Raw genomic sequence first — 17,512 nt, 5'->3', positions numbered from 1 at the left:
TGGTCCCCGCACTAGTTGAGATAATATTGTTTGTAAGACTCATGTAATTGGTTTTAATTAATCAATTATAATTCACAAATTAGACTATGTCTATTTGTGAAATTTTCACTAAGTAATGGCGAAATTGTAAAGAAAGAGTTGTTAGAGGCATATTTGTTAATTATGATACTTTGTATGGTTCATCTAATAAATATGATAAATGACAATATTATTTAATAATTATTTATAGTTATTAAATAGTTAGAATTGGCATTTAAATGGTTGAATTAGAAAATTGGTATTTTTGAGAAAATCAGATACAAAAGTGTTAAAATTGCAAAATTGCAAAAAGCAAGGCCCAACCCCAATAAGCCATGGCCGGTCACTTTTGTAGGTAATTTAAACTGATATTTTCATTATTTTAATGCCAAATAATTCAAACCTAACCCTAGTGGAATGCTATAAATAGGTAGTGAAGGCTTCAGGAAAATTACACTTCTGATTCAGAAAAACCTGAGCCTCTCTCTCTACCTTGGCCGCCACCCTCTCTCTCTCTTCTTCCTTGATAATTTTGAAACCCCTTAGTGATTAGAGTAGTGCCCACACACAGCAAGCAATACCTCAATCACAGTGAGGAAGATCGTGAAGAAAGATCATCAGTAAAGGAGTTTCAGCATCAAAGATTCAGAGAAAGAGATCCAAGTTCAGATCTTGATAATACTCTGCTACAGAAAGGATACAAGGGTTAGAGATCTGAACGGAAGGAGTTATTTAATTCTACTGCACCCAATGTAAGGTTTCTTAAACTTTATACGTGTTTATTTCATCGTTTTAGAAAGTTCATATTTAGGGTGTTAATCAACATACTTGTGAGTAGATCTAAGATCCTGGTAAAATAATTTCCAACAAGCGTGCCTTAGCATTAGGGCGTTACACTGTAGCGTGTTTTATCATCTTATGAAACCTGGTTTAAGGGAGTGGAACGAGGAGTTAATATAAGATATTTTTGCTTCCAGGGACAGCCATATCATCCTTAGTATTCCTCTTAGCTCTTCCATAAGTGAGGATGTCTAGTTTTGGAAAATGGAAGCTTCTGGTTTTTACTCTGTGAAAAGCTCATACCAGCACCTTCAATATTTAAGAGGGGATTGGAATATTCAGTTGGAATCTGATCTGTGGAAGCAACTTTGGAAGCTCAAGGTCCCCCAAAAGTGATCCATTTTGCATGGCGTGCACTGTCAGGTTATCTCCCCACTCGAACACCGCTTAACAGCAAGCACGTACCTATTGATATGCAGTGTGTATTCTGCAATGGAGAGGTTGAATCAATCCTCCATATCATGGTTAATTGCCCCTTTGCTCGGTCATGTTGGAATAGATCTGTAATTGGTCTCTTCCCTCTGTTGCTTCGTGTTTTCATGACTGGTTTGTTGAGTTTTGGTCAAAAAAAGAGACGGAGCAGTTGAAGAATTTCTGATGGTGGGATGGTCAAGTTGGAAAGCTCGTAATGAGCTTTTATGGAAGAATTGCTCGCGGTCAGTTGCTGATGTTGTTGCTGTGGCACATAACGTTCTTGATCAATGGCGATATGCTCAGTCTCGTCGTATTGAGCCGGCTCTATACAAACCTATTATTGTTGGCAGCAAAGATTGTTGGACTAAATCCGTGTTAGATATGATTAAGATTAATGTGGATGGAGCAACTTTTTCAATAGAGAATGCGTGTGGAACTAGTTTTATTGCTAGGACTTGTGATGGTTTTATCATGGAGGCTTTTACTATGTATTCAATTGGTGGTTTACAAGCAACAATGGTTGAGATATTGAGTATCAAGGAAGCCCTAAGTTGGATAAAGAGGAAGATTTTGAACAATGTTGTGATGGAAACTGACTGTTTTGTGGCCATTCAAGCTCTTATTAGCTTTGTTGAAATGTCATCTATCTTCGGTCTTCTCGTCCAAGATTGCAAAAAGCTCTTATTTTCTTTGAACAATGTTAAAGTTTGTCATGTTAAATGATCTGTTAACAAAGTCGCACATTGTTTGGCTTGCGATTCTAATTATCGGTCTAGTCGTATTTTTCTGGGAGCAATATTCTTTATGCTCTTTAGTCTATTGTATTAGCGGCTTTAGCTATTCAATGAAATCTCTATTTTCATTAAAAAAAAAGACTTAAAATATGGTATTTAAAAACTTAATTACAGAAGTATGGCATAAAAAACCCATATAAATATAAAAAAGAACAAAAAGTTTATAATCTCAATACATTAAAAAATTATGCTATAAAAAAATTAATTCTTAAAATTTTTTGATATATTGTATAATTTCTATTTTTTTTTTTGTTAAAATTTTCTTAGTAGTATTTTTTGAGGAAATTAAATTATAAACCCACTTTACTTTATATATTTTAATTTTTACCTTTCTTTCTATATTCTTTAAGATATACTTTTATTATGATATCCTCATATCCCTTAGATTAATATACAATTAATTTATATATAAAAAAAATATTGCTCAACTTATTCCATATTTTTTTACTTAAAAAAAAGGTTAATTACACAAGACACTATTTTTTGTAAAAAATTTATATTTTTACGTTTAATGAATTTGTTTTATATTTTTACGATTTTCCATAAAAACAACACAAAAACAATAAGAAAACTACATAAAAGTAACATAAAATAACATCTAAATAACATCAATATAACAATAAAAAATAACGTACAGATAACAAAAAATCAACAATAAATTGACAAGAGTATAGCATTAACAAGACTGTATTTTCTATAAATAAAATCAAAAAAATCGTAAAAATATTTAAAATTCCCTAAAATTGTATTTTTATAATTTTTATTATTATTTTTGTGTATTTGTAAAATAATTTCAAAAAAAAAAAAAAATTAGGACTCCAATTATTGGGCCGTAAAGCCACAACTACTCTACAGCCCTACCCAAAGTGGTGGCATTTTCGTAGTTTCCGAAACTCAGGAGGTCGATTCTATCTATGTATTATTCTATACTTTCCTGTGCTTTATATTTGGGCTCCTAGGGTTTCCGCACCAGAGGCAGAGGACGAGGAGGAGGAGGCAGCGCCATTAGTATCAACATCAGCGGCCATGGTTCTCAAGTGAGCCTCTATTCCTCTGTTGCTATTTGGATCTGATATCAGATCATTCAGCTTATATTCTCCGAAAAGTCGTAAATTTAAGCTGATGGTTTACATTTCATAGTTTGATCAAGTTTCATTTTCATTGTTAAACTTGTATTGCTTCTATCGATTTTGCATGGTATTGTGGTGGAGAAATGAAGCTTGGAAGTGAATTAAAATATGGTTAAACATTTGGGATTTTAGGGTTCTGATGGTAGGTTAAATTGTGATGCAGAGTATTAAAGTGAGTACTAAGATTGGGTGTATGATGTTTATTGGTATTTCTAATGTATCTTGTATTAGAACCAGGAAGTATAGAAATTTGTTTTCAAAATTAACAGAATAAGGGCAGGCTTAGTAACATTCTGATATATATATCTATATAGTATATGCATTTAAGTATATATGATGCTTGACCAATCACAAAAGAAGATTACTTGAATAGAATTTTTGAAATGTGATTATTTGGACTTTATTTTGAGATCTTGGCTTGAAGTTATTTGTTGTTCTACACGAGGGGTTTGTTGATTGTTGAATGGTAGTGCACATGGTTTGCTCCCATCAGCCCTGGGATTCGACTTTCACGAGTGCCTACTGAGCAATTGCTAGAGTTTTGCACCTAAAACAAAAAATGACCTGATATTATCTTTGCTCTCTCAGTTGAGAGTGTCTTGTGACTCTGTAATTGATTTTCAATGCAGTTTATTAATATTTTGGTTTATGCTTGTAGGACTGAACTTTGTAGGTTTAGCGGTGCCAAGATATACCCAGGGAGAGGCATCAGATTTATTCGTTCTGATTCTCAGGTGAGAATCATATTGTTTCATCTTTCTTCAACTTTGCTGTTGACTAATTATTCTGCTTTCTTATTTCCCTTTTTCTTTATCTTGAGGAAGGAAGCTATCATTTTGCTTTGTCTGTGATAACGAGCTTATTTTTCCCATTGATCTGCAGGTGTTCTTGTTTGCCAATTCCAAATGCAAGAGGTATTTCCACAATCGCCTGAAGCCATCTAAGCTGACCTGGACAGCCATGTACAGGAAGCAGCATAAGAAGGTAGATTTTGCATCCTTCATTGTAAATTTGAAACGTCAGATACTGTCTTATAAAGGGGAATTTTGATGTGGTCCCATATGAGCTTGTCTAAAAATGACCATTGGGATAATGATGGACCATTGAGGGGCCAGTTATGATTGATTTGATCAGTTGGCAATTGATTATGTTTATGATTGTGGGTTATATTTAGGATATCGCCCAAGAGGCAGTGAGGAAGAGGAGACGTGCCACAAAGAAACCTTATTCTAGGTCTATTGTTGGTGCCACTTTGGAGGTTATCCAGAAGAGAAGAGCTGAGAAGCCAGAAGTTCGTGATGCTGCAAGGGAAGCTGCCCTTCGGTGTGTGTTCTGATCTTTTCCGCTAATTTTTTACTTCCTAATATTCCCATTTTGTACATAGTATAATTGCAAGTTCATGTTCACCTAATATATATAAAAGCAAGGATTGAATCTCTCTTTTAATAGTTCCATTTTTTCAAGAACTTGAAGTTTGTGATTTCAATCAAGTTCTTGCCAATGAAATCAATCAAAACAGCTATATTTTTCATATCTGTAAATCTAAATCTAAATCTAAATCTTATTTTATATAACAATTATAAACTATTACTACATTTCTCTGTTACATTGTTCTTATCACTCAAGGTCTTTTTTTGGCTGTGGAAATAGAATGGACTTGATCAAAATATTTAATTTTCGTTCTGTTCCTTCTAACACGTTAGCACAGTCATTATGAATATTTATTCTTTCTGAAAATGAGATAAGATTATTCTCAGCAAAAAGAGTGCTTACTGAATCTTTCCATATTTTATGTCTTGTGCTGTCTAGTGAGATCAAGGAAAGAATCAAGAAAACCAAAGATGAAAAGAAAGCCAAGAAGGCTGAAGTAGTGGCCAAGTCACAGAAGGGCAGGGGTAACGTTTCGAAGGGAGCTGCACCAAAGGGGCCGAAGCTTGGTGGTGGTGGTGGGAAGCGCTAAACAGTTGAAACTGCTTCATCGTCTATTTATTACTACTCCTAAGTACTAGATAGGGGATATTTTTGTAGTTTCAAGTCAAAGAAGGTTTTGTAAGGATTTGATAGGCCTTCTGTTGTAGGTTGGCCAAAGAATTTTTGTTTCTGTGGTTTTTTAGTTTTGGAATTCTTAGTACTTTTGTTATCTTATTATCAGGATATGGGAGATGAGTACATTTATAGTTCTTGGCCCTTGATTCGTATTCTATTGAAGAAGCTGCAATTACCATCACCTTCATCCCATAGAATAATGTGGCTTTTATGTTTAAAAGTTGTTTTTATGGTGTTGTAAATGGTAATCAAATTGTATATCATTCAATAGAATAACATATATTTATGTACGAGAGATTTGAATAAGAAATTAAGATAGAGAATAGGCAACTAAGTAAAATTATTCTTAATTTTTACAATTAATATATTCTAATACTCCCCTTCAAAGCTAAATCATATATGTTAATAATGCTGGTAACTCTAAGATTTAGAGTTGTTTTCATATCTTTAAGCTTGAATTTAATGTGAATTGTGGAGCAATTAATGTTTATATTGTGTAATTGTGTCTAGTTTGTTGTGTCTTTGTAATAAATGGAAGTGTGTGTGTTAGTAAGTGTTAAATAGACTTATGTTATTGTTTTTATGTGTTTTAAGCAGAAAAAAAATACAAGAATAGGTATTTGAAAATGTTTGGGACAAGGAGAAAAAGGAGCAGGAAAATGATTATTGCTGACTGGCATTGCTGTAGCAATCATCGCGTAGCAATTTGTCAGCCCAGTAAGTTTATTTTGGCAGATAGTCCAGCTGGCTTTAATGAAAAGAAAAACGAGCTGAGGTGGCGGAATTTGGCTATTGACTCAACAAACATGTGGAAAATGAAGGACAAGTGGGTGATGATTGGGATTTCCAATTAGGGTAAACTTTGGTACCCTAATTGGGGTGCAAAAAGAGAAAAAAAGAGGAAATAGAGAGGAGGCTGGCTGCACTTGAATAGGAGTACGAAAAACTTACAGCAGAAAAAAAAGTTTCTAAGTACAAAGAAGGAAGAGAGTACAAAGAAGAAGAAGATTGAGAAGAAGGAGAAGAAGGCAACATTCAAAGAAGGATTTGAGCTCAACACTCATCTCTCTTGCTCTCCACTTCGTTTTGTATCATTTTCTTCTCTTTAAGCTTTTCTTTAACTTCATGAACAATACATTTTCTGGTTTTGAGTTTCTAATTTCAGCTATGAACTAAACTTTTTGAGATTTGGGTGGTTATAAACCCTTGTATGGACTAGTGTTTTGGCTTTGCAATGATGAAGTAATCTTGTCTTTGTTCAATTAGATGTGATGAAATGTTGAATGAATGTTAATTCTTGGCCATTTTTAACATTTAGCAAGCTAGATCTTACTTGGAAAAGCAAGACCTAGTTGAACTCCTCTAATTGATGCATGATTTTTACCTTTTCTTTTAGGTATTAATTAGTAGTGAAATAGGAATATTTTGCTACCATGTATAACTAAGGATTTGATGCTTTATTGGGCTATTTGTGATCTAAACTGATGTAGGAATGCATTGTGAGATTATGAATGGTTATTCGCAAGTTTTGGAAAAAGCTTGCTGGTTTTTGTTGAAATTTGTTAACTGCCAGATTGCTTTGATTCATTGCTTTGGGTCATTCTTTGTATCAACTGGGACATGCAAGTGGAAATTAATCACCCAAGTCTAATTCCCAAATCTGAAATTACCACCATTTTAATCACTTTTAGTTTCTTATTTTTAGTTTATTTAGTTTAAAAAAATTAGTTCTCAAGTTTAGATTCAAGGCTATAAATTTTTCTTGTGAATTGATGTGTGATTTTATTTTATTTTTATTTGAAATTCTTGGAATTACTTTTAGTTGATTTAACATTATTTAGTAAAAAGTCCCTGTGGAGACGAACTTTGATTACTTATCATTGTATTACTTGTTTGTGATTGTGTACACTTGCGCAATTATAAAGCAATATAATTTTCACAACAAGTTTTTGGCGCCGTTGCCGGGGACTTTAAGTTCTAAATTTTGTTTTATCAACTAATTGACATTCTAAGAATTTTTGTGCTTTTAATCTTGCTGGTTTGTCTTTGAAATCTCAGGTATCTATAGTGTATGAACCAACAAGAGGATTTTGAACTTGCTCCTATTGATCTCGAGATTGAACGCACATTCCGAAGAAGAAGAAGGGTCCAAAAGGCTAAGGGCCGAGACATCATGGCTGAGAATTTTGATGATGATGGGGTTGCTCCACAAATTGTTAATCCCATCATATTGGCAGATGATCGAGCGAGGGCTATAAGGGAGTATGCAGCCCCCATGTTTAACGAGCTCAATCCAGGCATTGTGAGGCCTGAAATACAAGCACCGCAGTTTGAGCTCAAGCCAGTGATGTTTCAAATGCTCCAAACCGTGGGGCAATTTAGCGGGATGCCAACTGAAGATCCTCACCTCCATCTCCGTTCATTCTTGGAGGTGAGTGATTCTTTCAAGATCCAAGGAGTGAGTGAAGAGGTGTTAAGGTTGAAGCTATTCCCATTCTCACTACGAGACCGAGCTAGATCATGGCTCAACACTTTGCCGCCTGATTCTGTGACCAATTGGAATGACCTTGCTGAGAAGTTTCTGAGGAAATACTTTCCTCCTACTAGAAATGCAAAATTCAGAAGTGAGATCATGTCTTTTCAGCAACTTGAAGATGAGTCCACAAGTGATGCGTGGGAGAGGTTTAAGGAAATTTTGCGAAAGTGTCCACATCATGGCATTCCACATTGTATTCAGATGGAAACTTTTTATAATGGCTTGAATGCAGCTTCTCGAATGGTGTTAGATGCATCGGCCAATGGTACTATTTTGTCGAAGTCTTACAATGAAGCATTTGAGATTTTGGAGACCATTGCAAGTAACAACTACCAATGGTCCAACACTAGAGCTCCAACAAGTAGAAAAGTGGCGGGGGTCCTTGAGGTAGATGCAATAACAGCTTTGACAACTCAAATGGCTTCCATGACGAATGTTTTGAAGAATTTGAGTATTGGAAACGCTAAAAATATTCAACCAGCTGCTGCCATTCAAAGTGATGATGTCTCATGTGTGTTTTGTGGAGAAGGGCATGTGTTTGAGAAGTGTCCATCTAATCCGGAGTCCGTTTGTTACATGGGAAATCAGAATTTTAATAGAAACAATGGGGCATTCTCAAACTCTTACAATCAATCTTGGAAGAATCATCCTAATTTGTCTTGGGGAGGTCAAGGAGCAAGCTCAAGTACCGCACCAGCCCAAGGAAGACAAGCATATCCACCGGGTTTTTCACAACAACCCCGACATTCACAACATGCTCAAAATGCCCAACCAAGCTCTTTGGAGAGTCTAATGCGGGATTATATGGCCAAAAATGATGCGGTGATACAAAGTCAAGCTGCCTCTCTTCGAAACTTAGAGTTGCAACTTGGACATTTGGCCAATGAATTAAAAGCTAGGCCGCAAGGTTCTTTGCCTAGTGACACGGAGAATCCAAGGAGGGATGGGAAGGAGCAATGCAAATCCATTCACTTGAGGAGTGGCAAGCATCTAAAAAATTCCGAGGAGGAAATAAAGGGTAGTGGGGAGCCCACTTCAATCCAAAACGACGAAAAATTGAGTAAAAAAACTGCCCAGGAAATTGCTGATACCAGACCAGTTGATACAGCATCGGGTCAGCAATGCGACGATCGACAATCCGCACCAGTATGTACTAAACCACCCCTTCCATTTCCTCAAAGATTTCGGAAACAGCAGCAAGATGGGCAATTCAAGAAGTTTTTAGATGTGTTGAAGCAGCTCCATATCAATATTCCCTTGGTGGAAGCATTGGAGCAAATGCCGAACTATGTCAAGTTCTTAAAAGACATTTTGACAAAGAAAAGGAGGTTGGGGGAGTTTGAAATTGTAGCACTTACCGAAGGATGCAGCGCCATGTTGAAAAGTAAGATTCCACCGAAGTTGAAGGATCCGGGTAGTTTTACAATCCCTTGTTCTATTGGGGGGCGGGATGTTGGAAGAGCTTTATGTGATTTGGGTGCAAGCATCAACCTCATGCCTATGTCGATTTTTAAGAAGTTGGGTATTGGTGAAGCACGTCCTACAACTGTTACATTGCAACTTGCTGACAGGTCCATGGCCCATCCGGAAGGAAAAATAGAAGATGTTCTAGTACAGGTTGACAAGTTCATTTTTCCAGCTGATTTCATCATCCTAGACTATGAAGCTGATAGAGATGTGCCTATTATCTTGGGTCGACCATTCCTTGCTACCGGGAGAACTCTGATTGATGTGCAAAATGGGGAGCTCACAATGAGGGTGAATGACCAAAAAGTCACCTTTAATGTGTTCAATGCTATGAGATTTCCGGATGAGATAGAAGAGTGCTCCCGCATAAGTGTAATTGACTCGATAGTGGCTGAAAAATTTCACAAGGAAGCTTGGAGGGATGAGAAATTTATAAGTTCTTTTGAGGAGCTTGAAGACTTGAGTGAAGATGAAGACAACCAAGTTGCTTGGGTGGAGCCATTGCAACCTATTCCTAACTTCAAGAAGCCCTTTGAATCTTTGGAGTTGAAGGAAAGTAATTTTAAGCCCCCAAAACCCTCCATCCAAGAACCACCGAAGTTGGAGTTGAAACCCTTGCCAAGCCATCTGAAGTATGCCTATTTGGGGGAGAATGACACGCTACCAGTTATTATAGCATCAAACTTGGTAGTTGAAGATGAAGGTGCTTTGCTAGAGGTGTTGAAAAAGCATAAGAAAGCAATTGGGTGGACTATGGCGGACATAAGGGGTATTAGTCCAACGATTTGCACGCACAAGATACTTTTAGAAGCTGGTTGTAGCAATTCTGTTGAGCATCAGCGAAGATTGAATCCCGTCATGAAAGAAGTGGTGCGAAAAGAAGTGATCAAGTGGCTAGATTATGGTATTGTGTACCCAATTTCGGATAGCTCATGGGTTAGTCCTGTTCAATGTGTGCCCAAGAAAGGAGGAGTCACGGTGGTGGCTAATGCAAACAATGAGTTGATTCCTACTCGAACCGTGACCGGTTGGAGGGTGTGTATGGACTACCGGAAGCTAAACAATGCTACTCGGAAGGATCATTTCCCGCTGCCATTTATTGACCAAATGTTGGATCGTTTGGCGGGAAAAGAGTTTTATTGCTTTCTTGACGGATATTCGGGTTACAATCGATTTCTATAGCCTTAGGAAGATCAAGAGAAAACCACCTTCACTTGTCCATATGGTACCTTTGCCTTTAGGAGGATGCCATTTGGATTGTGCAATGCTCCCGCAACTTTCCAAAGGTGTATGATGGCTATTTTCTCGGATATGGCTGAAAGTATTTTGGAGATATTCATGGATGACTTCTCTATCTACGGGGATTCATTTGGGGTGTGTTTGGAGAATTTGGAAAGAGTGTTAGCAAGATGTGAGGAAACCAACTTGGTGCTTAATTGGGAGAAATGCCACTTCATGGTTCAAGAGGGTATTGTGTTGGGTCACAAAGTGTCTAGCAAGGGGATAGAAGTTGACAAGGCAAAGCTAGAAGTGATTGAGAAGCTACCAGCCCCTACCACGGTGAAAGGCATAAGAAGCTTCCTTGGACACGCGGGTTTCTATAGGCGTTTCATTAAAGACTTTTCTAAGGTGTCCAAACCCTTGTGTAACTTGCTGGAACAAAATAGACCATTTGAGTTTACCGCTGAATGTAATGAAGCATTTTTGAAGTTGAAGACAGCCCTTGTTACGGCCCCCGTGATTGTAGCACCCGATTGGTCATTGCCCTTTGAACTCATGTGTGATGCAAGTGATTTTGCCGTTGGGGCTGTTCTTGGGCAGCGGAAGAATAAGATCTTTCATTCCATTTATTATGCAAGCAAAACTCTTGTTGATGCCCAAATTAACTACACCACTACTGAGAAAGAGTTGCTAGCGGTGGTTTTTGCCTTTGAGAAATTCAGATCGTATCTTGTGGGAACCAAGGTTGTTGTGTATACTGACCATTCGGCAATCAAGTATTTGATAACCAAGAAAGATTCTAAACCGAGGCTTATTCGTTGGGTTTTGTTGCTACAAGAGTTTGACTTGGAAATTCGAGACAGAAAAGGGACAGAAAACAAAGTGGCGGATCATCTCTCTAGGTTGGAAACTAACAATCACAGCAGCCACTTAGAGGGAGAATTACAAATTCAAGACTCATTCCCAGATGAGCAACTGCTAGTGGTAGAGCAAACACGGGTACCATGGTATGCAGACATTGTCAATTACTTAGTTGGAGGTGCCTATCCACCTGATTTTACCAAGCGACGGCTCAAAAAGTTCCTTCATGATAGCAAGTTTTATTTTTGGGATGAGCCATACTTGTACAAGCAGTGCCCCGATCGTATTATGCGGAGATGTGTGCCAATGGGTGAAGTTAGAAGTATCTTGGAGCATTGTCATTCAGCTCCTTATGGTGGCCATTTTGGTGGACAACGCACGGCGGCCAAGGTTTTTCAATCCGGGTATTATTGGCCTTCTATTTTTAAAGATGCTCATGCTTTTGTTCAACAATGTGATCGCTGCCAGCGAGTTGGAAATATCTCCGCCAGGAATGAAATGCCTCTTAATTGTATCTTGGAGGTGGAGTTGTTTGACGTGTGGGGTATCGACTTTATGGGACCTTTCCCACTATCCTTTGGGAATCTCTACATTCTAGTGGCGGTGGATTATGTGTCAAAGTGGGTGGAGGCAATTGCTAGTCCCAAGAATGATGCTCGAGTGGTTATGAAGTTCCTTCATAAACATGTTTTTACAAGGTTTGGGACTCCTAGAGCTTTGATAAGTGATGAGGGAACACACTTTGTGAACAAAGTGTTGGCTGCCCTCTTGGCAAAATATAGTGTAAAACACAAAATTGCTACTGCCTATCACCCACAGACTAACGGGCAAGCTGAAATATCTAATCGGGAAATTAAAGGCATATTGGAGAAGGTTGTAAATCCCAACAGAAAAGATTGGTCCCAACGCCTCGATGATGCACTTTGGGCGTACAGGACAGCATATAAAACTCCTCTAGGCATGTCTCCATATCGCCTAGTTTATGGGAAAGCATGCCATCTTCCCGTGGAGTTAGAACACAAGGCATTTTGGGCACTAAAAAATCTCAATATGGATATTTCAGCAGCTGGAGAAGCAAGAAAGTTACAGCTGAACGAGTTGGATGAATTGCGTTTGTTTTCCTATGAGAATGCTAAATTGTATAAGGAGAAGACAAAGAGATGGCATGATGATAGAATCAAGGAAAGAGTTTTTGCAAAAGGACAAGAAGTGTTACTCTTTAATTCAAGGCTCAAACTCTTCCCTGGAAAATTAAAGTCCCGTTGGTCTGGCCCGTTTACTGTGCAAGAAGTGACTCCTTTTGGTGCGATTACAGTGAAAGATCAACAATCCGGGAGGGAATTTAAAGTGAACGGGCAGCGGCTGAAACACTATTGGAGAGGCGAGGTCAACCGAGAGAAGACCTCGATTTCTTTAAAAGATGCTTGATCATTGTAATTTGGGGTGCCTAAAAAAAAAAAAAGATTGAATTGAAGAAAGAAAATTTTTTGAAAAAGAATGAAAAAAAAAAAGAAAGAAAAAACGAAAAAGAAAAGAAAGAAAAAAAAAAGAAATTATATCTTTATATATTATAATTAGCTATAAATAATTGTCATGGTGAAATTGACAATTTTCTTTTTTTTTGTGCAGGGAATCAAGTGAAAAAGGCTGTGGAATGAAGAAATTTTGATTTGGGCAAAAGCACTAAGTTTGGGGTGTCAGGTTGCTGTTCAGTTGCTATAGCAACAGCTTAGCAAGAAGTGTTTTGGTGTTAGGCTGATCAAATGAACTGGGGTTTGAAAAAATAAAGTGAATGGTCTGTCAGAAAAAAAACATGTGATTGTCATGGTGTTCATGATTCAATCATTGGATAGGTCTATTATTGTTCAGACAAATTATTTGAGGTTGTACTTTAGTGTTGAATTGAGTGAGCCCAAGTAATTTTTGGAGATACAAAGACCCCACTTCACATTATTTAAATCAGTTTTGGGCCAAATTCTTTGGTCAACTGGGCCCCAGCTAGTTTGACCAGCCCAATTCTTTGGTCAGCCCACCCTCAACCCTACCACATTCAACATCATCTTCTTCATTTCTCTTGAACAACCCTCCAGCCCGAACCAGCCGAAGATTCCTCCACCCTCAACCCTACCATATCATCATCTTCATTTCTCATCCCTGTACCACCCGAAGCCACCACCACAACCCAGCCGTTCCCTTCATCCATTCAACCACGAATCCAGCCTCCAAACCCGTACCCTCCACCGTGACTACCTACAACATCAGCTCACCACTTCACCCACTTGACTGAGTTTCCACCCAACCACGAAACGGAGTCACCATTCGACTCAACTCAGCCACTTCATTCAACAGCAGTAGCACCCCCGAAGTCACCCAAGCACTCACCATTCGCACCATCTTTGTTCACGCCAAGCACCAACCTCGAAATTCCCATTCGAACCACACTACACCCACTTCCAATTCAAACCAGAGCCCACACTCGATTCTCCCAAACACGAACCATGACCGAAGCAGCAAACTCCACACAGCAAGGCTCCCTCCACTAACCCAGTTGTCGAGCACGAGAAGAGAAGGAAATTCATAGCCAACACATCTTGCCATACTCGAATCAATAGCTCGGTTGCACAGAAAAAAAAAATTTGAGCCAGAGAATCAAAACTAGCAAATTTCAGCCAGCCCGAGCTAAGTTCTGGTTTGGTGAGGTAAATTGAAAATTATTTTGGTTGAATTGCATACTTGGTGGGTGTAGTTGGACTGCTAGTATATGCTATATTAAAATGGTGTTAAACATTCTCATTATGATTCACGGGTGGTAACCGAGTGTGATAATGTTGGTTTGGAAGATTTGAATTGGAATTTGGTGGAATTTTTGAGTATTGGGCTGAGAAAGATTGGAAAATTTGAGAAAAGTAGTGATTGTGAAATTGGGGTTGTAATTTGGAATTTTTTTTTGTGTGGTTTTGAATGTTTCACTGTTCTCTGCCGTGTTTGTATGCTGGTGATTCTTAGTGCAATGGTGTTGAATTGGCAGTGGTAGTGTTAGACATAGTGCAAGTGTGAACTGAGTTGTGGTGTTGGATAAATTAGACATTGGAAGAGTTCCACAGGGGAAGTATCATGGCCAAGTACTACATGGATTGTGTGTAAGGTGTCAAAATTTTACTTGGTGTGGTGTGGGTTGGCAAAAGTAGTAGTTTTTGAACAAGATTGGGTTGGGGACAGTGAAGCACATTGTAAGAGTTCTTGTTGTGTTGAGGGGCAGCCGTGAGTAAAACAGCAAAGAAAAAATTCATTGTGTTGGGGTAGTGTGCACGTGAAAAGAAAAGAAAATGCCCAAAGTTAAGAAGACCGCCAACAAGAATAAAAAGAAATCCCTGCATGAAATTCCTAAGTTTCATTGCCCGGCAGCTGAGACAAAGTATCACGAGAAGGTGGACAATCGGGAATTTTATATGGAGCGTGGATTAGTAGCCGATATTGAGGATATTGATGAGTTGCCCGAATGGGTCAGTGCCGCGATTCATAAGCGAGATTGGGGACTTTTTGTCCAACAAAGAGAGCAGGCGGTCATGGAAGTTGTCAAGGAATTTTACGCCAACTTCCTATCCCAAGAATGGCCCACTGTAGTGGTGGTGCGTGAAGTCCCAGTCTCATTTTCAGCTGCAGCAATCAACGACCTGTTTGGGCTTCACTCTGTCGAGTGCCAATACTCCGCGCAAAAAGGGCAGGTGAGCGACGAGACTGTGGGTGACATGATGCCGATGCTCGTTAAGCCAGGATCTGAATGGAGTTTTGATAATTATGGCAATCTTCGATTTCGGCGCACTGATTTGGAGCACGAGTTGAAATGTTGGTATACATTCGTGCAAACTGCCCTCTGCCCCACTTCACATGATTCGACCGTCAGCAGAGACCGCGCCTGGATGCTCTATTGCATTAGAATGGGCTGGGATGTTGACGTCGGGGCTGTCCTTGCCCAAGAGATTGCTGATTGTGCACACAGGGGGAAGGGGAAGTTATTCCTCCCTGCTACCATTACTGCTCTTTGCCGCAAGGCAGGTGTACCCATATGGAAGGAAGAAGGCGCCCTGAATCCTCGGGGGCCTATAAATTTTGGTCCACCTCGAGCCCCGAAAACAACGCCTACCCCAGCGACGTCCTCAGCCACGGAGCCTCCCGTAGATCGCTTTGCTCGCTTTGAGCAAGTGCAACAACAAATGTGTGGTCGATTGCACGCGATGTAGGATTATGAGCAGAAGCGTGACGCCGTCATGGAGCGTGCATTCAAGAGGACTACGCCCCGTTTTGATCCCAAGTTCCCGGACTTCCCTCAGCATGTTTTAGACCCGTGGGGAGGCCCATCAGCTTCGAATACAGAGGAGCCCCACGAGGACTCCGAGTAGAGGGAGTTTTCTCATACCTAAACTATTTTATATTTTTCTGTTTTGTGTTGTTTGTTTTTAGATTGTATTGTGCTCGTTGTATGTTGTCGTTTGTGCTTGGAACTTTTATTCTATGTTGTTTATGTGTTTGTTAGTTTGGCATTGAGAGTTTTTTTTAAGTTTTTCGGTGGCCTAGTGTTCTGCTCGATGATGATACTTTCCGCCCATTCCATTATTGTTGCTGCCTAATTTTACTTGTTGCCTTATCATGCTGCATTGTTGGATATTATGGATGTTTTCCCTTAGTCTCTCCTCACTAGTTTATACTTGTATTTTTCCACCATGCTTTGCATTTCTCATACGATTATTTCACATGTAATTTTAGCATCTAGAATTGGTTAGTGCATCTCCTTGAAGCGAAATCCTAGTTCGACTTGTCCCTTAGAAATGATTTAGGCCATCCTTGGACGTTTGAGCTTTTCTAACCTTCCCTATAAAATGAATTTTTCCCTAGTCACCCAAGTTTGAGCCGTTTAGCCTATTCTTGTTGTGCAACCCGATCATCCATATCACATCCATTCTAAATTGCATTTCCACATATATCCTAACTTAATTGCTCACTTGTCAAGAGCCAAGTTTCACATTAAGTTTAGGGTGAGTGCGGTGAGTGTAATTTGTGGCGAGCTAATTCAAGATCATACTTTTAGCCACATTGGGGACAATGTTGGGTTGTAAGTTTGGGGTGGGGGAATTAGCTCACAAGGTATATTAGTATGCATTTTTAATAACTTTCTCTTGCTATATATAAGTATAATATAGTACTAAATTCCTTTCTAGTTCAACAAAAAAAATCAGCAAAGAAAAAAAAAAAAAAGTATATATATATTTGCAACTAAGTTTGGGGTGTTTCACCCATTTGAATTAAAAAAAAAAAAAGAGCATAAACATAGCAAGAGAAGTTGACTTTAATATTAAGTACTTGTGAGTATAATGAATTAGGGAAGTGAGTCAAAAGAAAAAAAAAATTTTGGAAGAGGCTCGGTTTTTGACAAGTGAAGTAGTTAGGTGTTGAGCTAGCTAAAATACATCCTTGACCATACCCTAACCCAAGCCTAACATTACAAGCCTAATAAAGTCCTATTGATCAAGGGGATAAGTTTAGACTACATTAGTAGAGAGGAGTGCACTATTCCAACTTATGGAGCTGAATTGAAAAAAAAAAAAAAAAGTTTAAGGTAGTTGGAGAGAAGTTCAAAGTTTAGGTGGGATATACTTGTATAAATTGTTGATTAGGTGATTTTTGGGAAATATTAATGTTATCCAATGACAAAAACGTTAAAGGGGCAGCATATAAAGTTACGGCAAGCAATTTCATATTCCATTTAATTCCATTTTTTTCTGAGAGCGTCAATGTTCGCTAGGCCATCTTGAATTTCTATAGAATCTCTCATGTGTCTTGTGTGTGAGTCTTTGTGTAAAATTTGTTGTGTGTTTTATTTTGTTTATTTTTTGTTGTCATTGCTCGAGGACGAGCAAGATTCTAAGTTTGGGGTGTTGATAACTCTAAGATTTAGAGTTGTTTTCATATCTTTAAGCTTGAATTTAATGTGAATTGTGGAGCAATTAATGTTTATATTGTGTAATTGTGTCTAGTTTGTTGTGTCTTTGTAATAAATGGAAGTGTGTGTGTTAGTAAGTGTTAAATAGACTTATGTTATTGTTTTTATGTGTTTTAAGCAGAAAAAATACAAGAATAGGTATTTGAAAATGTTTGGGACAAGGAGAAAAAGGAGCAGGAAAATGATT

General features: G+C 38.3%; 1 protein-coding gene and 1 non-coding gene across 2 annotated transcripts; one reads left to right on the top strand and one right to left on the bottom strand.

Annotated features, from left to right (window-relative positions):
• Positions 1 to 2,935: 2,935 nt before the first annotated feature.
• Positions 2,936 to 5,423, top strand: LOC115709215 (large ribosomal subunit protein eL24-like). The gene is made up of 5 exons (XM_030637272.2): positions 2,936 to 3,103; positions 3,855 to 3,930; positions 4,079 to 4,180; positions 4,371 to 4,519; positions 5,006 to 5,423. The coding sequence occupies exons 1-5, from the start codon at positions 3,093 to 3,095 to the stop codon at positions 5,154 to 5,156; spliced, it is 489 nt and encodes a 162-aa protein (XP_030493132.1). The 5' UTR covers positions 2,936 to 3,092; the 3' UTR covers positions 5,157 to 5,423.
• Positions 5,424 to 7,856: 2,433 nt separating this feature from the next.
• On the bottom strand, positions 7,857 to 7,963 carry LOC133036411 (small nucleolar RNA R71). The gene has a single exon (XR_009687068.1). It is a non-coding gene; the product is annotated as a small nucleolar RNA R71 (small nucleolar RNA).
• Positions 7,964 to 17,512: the final 9,549 nt, after the last annotated feature.

The sequence above is a fragment of the Cannabis sativa genome, chromosome 3 (genome assembly GCF_029168945.1).
Source record: "Cannabis sativa cultivar Pink pepper isolate KNU-18-1 chromosome 3, ASM2916894v1, whole genome shotgun sequence".
Classification (NCBI taxonomy): domain Eukaryota; kingdom Viridiplantae; phylum Streptophyta; class Magnoliopsida; order Rosales; family Cannabaceae; genus Cannabis; species Cannabis sativa.
Note: the sequence above shows the minus strand (reverse complement) of the source record. Positions and strands in the feature narration are given on the sequence as shown.